The sequence below is a fragment of the Elaeis guineensis genome, chromosome 1 (assembly GCF_000442705.2).
Source record: "Elaeis guineensis isolate ETL-2024a chromosome 1, EG11, whole genome shotgun sequence".
In the NCBI taxonomy this organism is placed as follows: Eukaryota; Viridiplantae; Streptophyta; class Magnoliopsida; order Arecales; family Arecaceae; genus Elaeis; species Elaeis guineensis.
The window spans coordinates 161,044,378-161,053,628 of NC_025993.2; the positions used below are offsets into that span (position 1 = coordinate 161,044,378).

At 37.1% G+C, this 9,251-nt stretch overlaps 1 protein-coding gene across 1 annotated transcript; it reads right to left on the reverse strand.

The window, feature by feature from the left end:
• Positions 1 to 738: 738 nt before the first annotated feature.
• On the reverse strand, positions 739 to 5,539 carry LOC140852635 (3-hydroxy-3-methylglutaryl-coenzyme A reductase 3-like). Its single transcript, XM_073246159.1, has 4 exons — positions 4,489 to 5,539; positions 3,414 to 3,595; positions 2,398 to 2,744; positions 739 to 1,440 (listed from the first exon to the last, which is right to left on the reverse strand). Exons 1-4 carry the CDS (start codon positions 5,433 to 5,435, stop codon positions 1,198 to 1,200), a joined length of 1,719 nt encoding a protein of 572 aa, XP_073102260.1. The 5' UTR covers positions 5,436 to 5,539; the 3' UTR covers positions 739 to 1,197.
• Positions 5,540 to 9,251: the final 3,712 nt, after the last annotated feature.

Consider the following 9,251-nt stretch of genomic DNA (forward strand, 5'->3'; position numbering starts at 1 on the left):
TAGCAAAGCATAAGATCAATCATGTGATGCTATCCGTCCCAATACAATAATAATAAAGTCCACAAACATCTAATTAAGCTATTTCGTAGCATGCCAGCATGTTTGTCACGACCACTTGGGAAAAGACATGGTTGCATCATGGCCTTTAACAAAAGAAAAGAAATAGGCTCCCCAACCATGTGCAACACAAGTTTGAAACAGCTTGAGGTGTTGCAACCTGGAGAAAGTTGCAAAAGAACAACAAAGGATGTCATCCTTCCATGATATTTATCCACCAAAAAATGAGCCCTTAATACAACATTATTATTATCATCCATGCCAGATTTTTTTTTTCCCAACTGATGAGAATAGATCTTCGTTCCAGCATCATTTTTTTAATCTACCAACATTGTGAATAGGAAAGAGCTTGTTCACACAGCAAATTGGCATGGAGTTAGAGACACAGGGAAAATAAAAACAAAAAGAGCACTCCAGATTTAAACTTGCGACCTTTCCATTGTCAATCACTGCATTTACGAGTAATCATGCAATTTATCATGCCACGACCACCACATGTACAAGACACCTGTGACTAATGTGTCTGTTCATCACTAGAAATTTCAAACAATGAAAAACTTTCTTCACGAAAAAGTGACAATTCAGAAAAAATGGTGAAATTAGAAAATCTACCTGCCACATAATAACATACCATGCTCTACGAGGTATGAGTTCTAAGAAGTAAAAAGAATGTAACAAATGGCACATCAATGATAAAAATATTAATTAATTTAACCCCCACAATCAGAAGACACCAGACAACACATGTAACACGACAGATTCCTGCAAGGCTATACAGAGTACAACAGAAAGAGACAGCAAAGTTTTTGCTGCATTCAGATGCCGACTTGCCATGGGTAAGGACAGGACAAATCGATCACATGGATGCTGAATTGCCGAGAGCATCAAGGGATATCACACAAGTCCTCTGCCTCAAAGTTGGCAAGGACAATCTCGTATGCCTGCCAAGAAAACTTCGCTACCAAAGTCTTACAGGTTACAAAGAGTAAAACCCACATATAACGGAGGAAAGGAACATTATTACTACTAAACTGGGTTTTTACCTTCTGGCTTGCTGATGGGCTGGCTACTTTGTTTTCCCAATCTCCCTTATTTATCCCTTTTTTTTCTTAATGAGATTTCTATACACGAGGATTTCCATCAGAAGGCAGACTTGGAGATATCTTTGCTGGATCTGTTGTACTTCATATGGCTCTTCACAAGCTGCCCAGCTGCGAGAGCTGACATGAGGGAAAGCTCTCCTGCCAGCACCGCACCAGCTACAATGGAGGCCAGAAGCCTAGCATTGGCTCCTGGGGATTCCTTACTCGCACCCTTCACACCGAGTAGGTCCAAACAGGCTGCCTGAGAGGCCAGCTGGGTCCCACCTCCAACTGTGCCCACCTTCATGCAAACAAAAATCATAACATCTTTAAGCATCCATAAGACATGAAGCAGATTTGAAACATTAACAAAACATCAATTTTATCTGTTTTCTAATGACTCAGGAGGCAATTTGTCATTTGAAGAAATGGCATCAGAGCAACCACCATTCAAGAGATGAAAGATTTTGTTTCATCCATGAAAAGGACAACTAGTCCTGGCCACATATAGTGACCGTTGCATGATGCAGTTTAATAAATTAATAATACAGATCTTGATTAGATTTATAGGCTACCTGTTAGAATCAAAGTAGAGATCCAAATTTGACAAAATCTATGTTCCTCACTGAATGGCTAAGGGAAGAAGCAGATGGTGCTCTCAGATAATTCAGCCTAAAACCTGTTAGCTTTGGAGTACCCTAGCTGATTGGGGAAAGAGATATAATGGAAAAAAACAACTACGTCCACAGAATAAATTACAGCAGATACTGCAGAGTTTTAGGTTTCATCTATATCATGCTGCCTCATGACCCACCACACCAAGCTCAGGTATATACATAAAGCATCAGAATAGTAGTACTTATCAGCAACTCATCTAATCTTTTATTTTTCTGTTCGGGAGAACATAAATAAAAAAGCTTCTAGAAACATACATACACACATACACATACACATACACATACACGCAGAGAGAGAGAGAGAGAGAGAGAGAGAGAGAGAGAGAGAGAGAGACCAACAATTAGAAGAAACTAAGCAACATAAGTTAAGCGAAGAATAGATGGAATTAAATTCTCCTGCAGCGCAAAATACAGCGTTTGTGAAAATTGAAAAAACAAGAAATCCAAAGAAATCTTGTGACGCCCAAAGCACAACATGCTTTATAAGGAAAACATTTCCATGCTAAAATATAGTAAAAATTCATTAAAGTGTCATCTTAAGGATATGAAATGTCTCAATGATTAAAGGAAATCAAAATTACCTCAATGGATGGCATAGTCACAGAGATGTGGAGATCCTTCCCATCATTCACAGCCTCCATCATGGTGATGCAGTGTGAGCTCTCAACATTCTGTGCTGGATCTTGGCCAGTGGCAATGAAGATGGCAGTCACGATGTTGCTGGCATGAGCATTGAACCCCCCCATGGCCCCAGCCACAGCTGACCCAGCAAGGTTCTTAAGCATGTTGAGCTCCACAAGCGCTGGTACGGTGGTCTTGAGTACCTTCTTCACAACCTCCTCTTTGATGGTTGCCTCACAAACAACTGATTTGCCTCTCCCCTCAATCCAATTTACAGCAGCTGGCTTCTTGTCTGAACAGAAATTACCTGACCATGGCAAAAGACAAAGTTCAATTAAATGGTGGGACAATATGGGCGATTTCAACAATGACAAGGATGACTTCTCTACAGTGGTGATAAAAATCTTTTTTCTGGCATTTCATGAATTAATTCTACTGATTATTATTGGCATAGGAATGATTGTCTCAGCTGAAATGTTAATTAAACCACATGGATGACACTGAATTGAGATCTCATGAAATGGATGGAGCTAACACAATCTGCATCACCAATAAATGAAACATAAATTTTGAGATTTACATCTCAATCCAACTGTAGCGAGCCAACCAAATGCCCGTTCATTAGAAGGCAAGATCATATTTCCAGTTGCCACTGATATAATGCAATAAAATGATAGAGAGGATATAACGAGAAGTGGGAAATGGAAACATGGCATCAAATAGACATTTAACCATATTCACTTTAAAGCAAATAAAATCCACACATAAATTGTATTCTATAAATAGCAACCAAAAATTTACAATTAAAAAAGCCGAGGTCTCAAGCATCAGAACTGTTGATTAAGATTCATCCTTGAAATAATGACATGAGCAGTTTTCTAATCCAATCTTCAGCCTAGAAGACCAAATTAAAATTGTGCAAGAACAGAGTAGGCAGGCAAATTAGTTCGAATTTGTGGCGGAGAATGAATCTAACCAGAGATACTGATCACGTCCATGTCTGGGAAATCATTTTGCAGATAGTCCAGCACATTTTGCACGCCTTTGGAGACCATGTTCATCCCCATCGCATCTCCAGTGCTGCTGCTGAATCTCATGTAGAGATTCTTTCCCGCAAGCGAGCATTGGATTCCTTGGAGCCTAGCAAATCTGCTGGACCTGCCGATCATGAGGGAAGAAAAGGAAAAGACAAAAATTAACCTCTGGAATATGTTGATGATAAAGATAGGCAAAAACATACCACAAAAAAAAAAAAGGAAAATAAAAAGAAAAGATCAACACTCCTCTGTTCATTTTTTGGAACAAATCCAAAAAAGAACCAAATAGAACATCTAGATTTTCACATCTGCCACAGAACTGATCTCCACTTAACGATTGAACAGTTAAAACAATCAACTATTCACTATTGCCAAAAATAGGGTGAGAGATCATCCGCTTCTCAAGACCAGAATAAGAGCAGCGGTGGCGTCTTGGAATATATCTTTAAAACCCTTTTTTGGGTGATAATATCTTTAAATGCTTTAAAGTGAAGGTTAACATCAGAACCGAACAACAGAATAATACGAATATATAAAAAGAAAGCATTATGAGATTACAAAAAACGAACTTTCTTAAGCAGCCTGATACTATGAGCAAAAAGAAGAAAACCTTGTTTTCGATGAGAAGCAACCCAAGAAAACACACACAAAAAAAAAAAAGGAAGTCTCAAACGAGCCCATCATCGAACACATCACCGACAATTTTAAAAACGAGATGAAAGCATTGCTACAATCAGAAGAAAAGACCTCCAACACCGAAGCCAACTTCAATAGACCGCCAAGAATTTACAAAAGGTTTAAAAAAAAAAAAAAGACAAACAAACAAAATTCAATTTTTGCCTTTAAAAAGAAGAAAATTTGGAAAATAACACCAGCAACGTAACCATTTCAACCAACACAAAACCCTCGGACAAAAGCAGGGGAAAAAAGGGACGAAGTTAGATCTTTAGCCTCCAACAACAAGAGGAAAGAGAAAAAGAAAATAAGGAAAAGGGAGAAAGGAAACACCAATACCTATTGAACACAACGGCAAGCATTTCGAAATTGTCGGGATCTTCTAAGAAGAACTTGAGCTCGGCGGCCCTTCTGGCAGTCGCAAATCTCACGGCCGGCGCTCTCGTCATCGCATCCCTCAGCACCAAGCTCGACCCCCCTCCAGACTCCGCGATGGCTTTGCATCCCCGGTTGGTGCTCGCCACCAGGCACCCCTCGGTGGTGGCCATGGGCAAGAAGTACTCCCTCCCGTCGAGCAGCAGTGGGCCGGCGACCCCCACCGGCAGCTGAACGTACCCAACCGGCATCTCACAGCACTGCCCCAGGATCGACGCGTAGTCGAATCCGTCGAGAGGAAGCCCGTCCATGGCCCTCCCAGTGGTCCGCCTCAGCGCCTCCCGACGGATCCCGGCGGCCCTCCGGCAGTCCCCGAGCTTCGATTCCAGGGAGTAGGATGGCACCTTACCGGCGATCACGGCGCGGACGATCTCCTCGTCGTCGTCATTAGAAAGGACCTGCATTTTCTCCGGGGCGTCGCCGGTGGAGAGGAGGGAGCAAGGGGCGGCGGGAGCGGGAGCAGGAGCAGGGGCGGCGAGCAGGAAGTCGTCGCCGTCGTCGTCGTCATGGGAGGAGATGAAGGACTGGACGTAGGCGATGCCGAAGAAGGAGATGAGGTAGATGAGGGAGGCGACGAGGCCGACGATGGCCGAGAGCTCAGAGAGAGTGAGGACGTGGAGCGCGGTGGAGCGGATCTTCTCGCGCCACCGGCACATGAGGAAGTAGATGGAGACCATGAAGAGGGCGGAGAAGAGCAGGTTGGTATAGCGGATGGGGAGGGGAAGTGCGTCGGACGCCTGGAAGGCGGCGCCGCCGGGAGGGGCAGCGGACGCAGGGGGAGGGGTGGCGGGCTTCCCCACCGCTGGCGAGGGGCGAGGCGGCTTCGGAGGAAGTCTCCGGCGTAGGTCCATCGTGGGACGGGGGGAGGGTCGATGGGTGGTGGGGAGAGAGGGATGATGGAGATAGACCGGAGACCGTTTCGTCCTTCGAAGGCGGAGGATTGTGAAGGGGAAGCGCTCATTTATAGCGGCCGAATTCCGGATGCGCTCACCCTTCGGTTGTTTTGCGTATAAAACAGAGCGTAAACTCTTTTCTTCGAGTTTTTAGCTACGTTTGGGTAGCCATTAAGAGAGTATTTTTCTTATTTTTTAATTTTTAAAAATTAAAAATTTAAAAATAATATTTGAAGAGTAAAAAATAAAAATAAAAAATATTAAGGGTATGTTTGATTATTTTTTAAAAAATATTTTTTATATTTTTTTATTTTTATTATTGAGTAAAAATAAAAAATAAAAAATATGTTGGGTAACTATATTATTATAAAATAAAAAGGAACTTTTTAGGATAGTAAGTGAAGAGCTCGATGAGGGAGAAGAGTTCGAGAAGAGAGGGAGAAGGGGTAGAAAAGTAAAGAGCTCGACGAAGAAAAAAAGATTCAGATTTTTTACTTTTTGATTTGACGTTTTAAACGTAAGAAAATAAAAAAAATAAAAAAATAAATTTTAAAAAATAAAAATTTTTTATTTTATATATAAAATAATTATTTTAATTATTTTAATTTTAATTTTTTAATTTTTTATGATGTTATCAAATATTAATTTTTATTTTTTATTTTTTAAAAATTAAAAAATAAAAAAAAATATTTTTTAATAGCTAACCGAACACATCCTAAAATAATTACTTTATATGCAAAGTAAAAATTTTTACTTTTTAAAATTTATTTTTTTATTTTTTTTTATTTCTTTATATCTAAAACATCAAATCAAAAAATAAAGAGTCGAACTCTTCTTCCTCGTTGAGTTCTTCATCTCTCCATCCTCTTCTCTCTTCCTCTTCGAATCTTTCTTCCTCGTCGATTTCTTCATGTACCATCTCCAAACGTTACTTTTTATTCTATAGTAACGTAATTATCAAACATATTTTTTTATTTTTATTTAATAATAAAAATAAAAAAATAAAAAATATTTTTAAAAAAATTAAAAATCAAAAAGTGTAACGAAACGCATCCTTAATATTTTCAGATTTCTGAGTTTACCTGATTAATAAGTTTGATGGTGGGAGTGTTGGAAATTTTTATTTAAAAAAAAAACCTTTAAACATATATGTGTTCCCTACTCCCTCGTTAAGTTGAAAAGCTTTAAAATACCTTTTTAGCCTCACAGGACATAAAGGGGATGACCGTCCCATCCTACTTTAGTTCCTACGCGGAAAAAGGGTCCAGACGCAACTCTGAAATGCATTTGTGCGTGAAAGGAAGAAGGGAGATAAAAAAGAGATTGAAAAAAAAAAAAAAAATTATTTAAAAAAAAAACCTTTAAACATATATGTGTTCCCTACTCCCTCGTTAAGTTGAAAAGCTTTAAAATACCTTTTTAGCCTCACAGGACATAAAGGGGATGACCGTCCCATCCTACTTTAGTTCCTACGCGGAAAAAGGGTCCAGACGCAACTCTGAAATGCATTTGTGCGTGAAAGGAAGAAGGGAGATAAAAAAGAGATTGAAAAAAAAAAAGAAGAAGAAGAAGAAGAAGAAGGAAGGCAGAAAATAAGCAAAGGGAGGGATAAAAAAATGGATAAAAGAAGAGAAGAGAGTTAGAAAGATTAGGAACGAAGAAGAAAAGAAGAAAGAAAATAAAAATAAAAGAAAAAAAAAAGAAAAAGGAGAAAGAAAGAGAACATGTGGAGAAATTAATGCATTTACATGCGTCAAATGCAAGTGAATCGAGATAAATCTCGAAGCATATGTACGATGGATAGCATGCAATCGAGAATTGGTGAAATACAAGGGATAGCATGGGTTGTCATTTTGATGCGGTCTGATTGCATATGATGCATACAATACGGAGGCATACATATGGGACTTTTGATCGAGACTATCATCAAGACAAGATGAGATACTGGGATTACACTCCAATCCCATGAGATGTAAAACTTTGCTCTACTTTCATACAAATCCAATACTGGAAAGCCCAAGTCATGGAAGTTTAGCTACTCACCACTTTTGTGTGCTCAACTTAGTGTAGCATGCCATGCCCAACGCATAATGCATACGCTTGTTACCATGTCTCTTTTCAAAACAGCTCAGTCAGCTAAATAAAGTATATAAATAGATTTGGATTTAGGGCCTAGAACACAACACAAAAATGCTTCTCTCGTTTTGTTTTCTCTACATTCTTTTTCTCCGTTATATTTCTCTTTGGATCTAGTTTCTCAATGATTGTGCTCATTAGAGGAAGATTAGGTTGAGTTGGATTATTGTAGATTGGGGATGAGTAACTATAGATCCACACGTGCAGGGCGAGTCACGTTTGAAGGCAAAGTTAATCACATGCATCAATCCAAATGAATTTATTTATTAATCTAATTTTTCAAAAATTTGTTATAGCATAACAAGTTTTAGGTGCTATTTCCACTAATAGGGAGTATGCCTTCACGGTCTTTGTTGATTTTTTGGGTAAATCACTCCTTCCCATTCTTTTTAAAGAAAACTTTTAAAGGCCAGTTTATTGGAGAATAAAAGATTTACTCAAAAATTTATATTTTTCTGAATAAGCATTTTTCAATCAACGTTCAGATAAAAAAATAATTTATCTATATAATATATTATATATTCTTTTATGCATCAAAAAATGGCTTCAAAATCTATTATTTATATTTTTTGTATTACTACTTTTCTAGGTAAGTTGCTAAGATTTATCCATATTTTTTATAATATCTATTATTATATAAATATTATTATATATTATATTATATTATCATATATTATATTTATAATAAAATAATAGAACATAATCAGAATATATTATAATAAAAATATTAGATATTATATTAAAATATTATAATATATAATATAATATGATATGATATATTATAATAATAATTTATTATAATAATGCATTATATTTTATATATTATAATAAAATGAGCATTTATTACATTGGAATAATAATATAATATAATATAATAATATTATACTAGATTACATGATGTTATAATATAATATATTATATTAATAATATAATACATTGTTATAATAATATATGATATTATAATAATAACATATTATTATATGATAAAAACTATATATTAAATTGTGTTGTATTATATTGTATTGTATTATATTATAGGGTTAAGGATATTTTTTAAATAAAATAAAAGTTTATTTTTTTGTTTGATAGAAAAATAACTTATCCATTTTTTATGTGGGTAAAATTTTTTTTTCATTTTATGAATAAAGTTTATATATAGAAAAATAACTTGTATGAGAACATTGGCAAGTTGGTTAATAGGTGCAACTGTCCGGTGATATTAACCCAAGCATCGGCCGAAAACGTCAAAGTTGAAAGGATCTTTAAAAGAATCTCAAAAATTGACAGGGTTTCACTATAACTTTCTCAAGATAATTAGCAGCATAAATACTCTTTTCTCCTTTAATTATTACACATTATCTTTTAGTGATCAAATGTGGGTCGTGTTGGATCAGATCTAGGTCGACCGGGCACCAACCCGACCCAAATCACGAAATCAAATCTCCCCCTCTGTTTTAAAATCAGAGATTCTTGAACAAAAATGATGGAGTTTGTCCGCGTTTTATGCGATGGCAGTTGATCAAAACTGTGATGCAATGAGTTTTGATTTAAGACACGTACTCAGACCCATGGGTTTGGATGCACTGTTTTGGATTTTGGGATAAATTGGTGGGCTACTGGCACTGGATTGAGGTTATC

Coding starts and splice junctions, on each gene's coding strand:
- LOC140852635 (XM_073246159.1), bottom strand. CDS start 5,435: ATGGACCTACGCCGGAGACTTCCTCCGAAGCCGCCTCGCCCCTCGCCA. Junction 3,596..4,488: donor CTTGCCGTTGTGTTCAATAG/GTATTGGTGTTT, acceptor CATGATCGGCAG/GTCCAGCAGATTTGCTAGGC. Junction 2,745..3,413: donor GGACGTGATCAGTATCTCTG/GTTAGATTCATT, acceptor TGCCATGGTCAG/GTAATTTCTGTTCAGACAAG.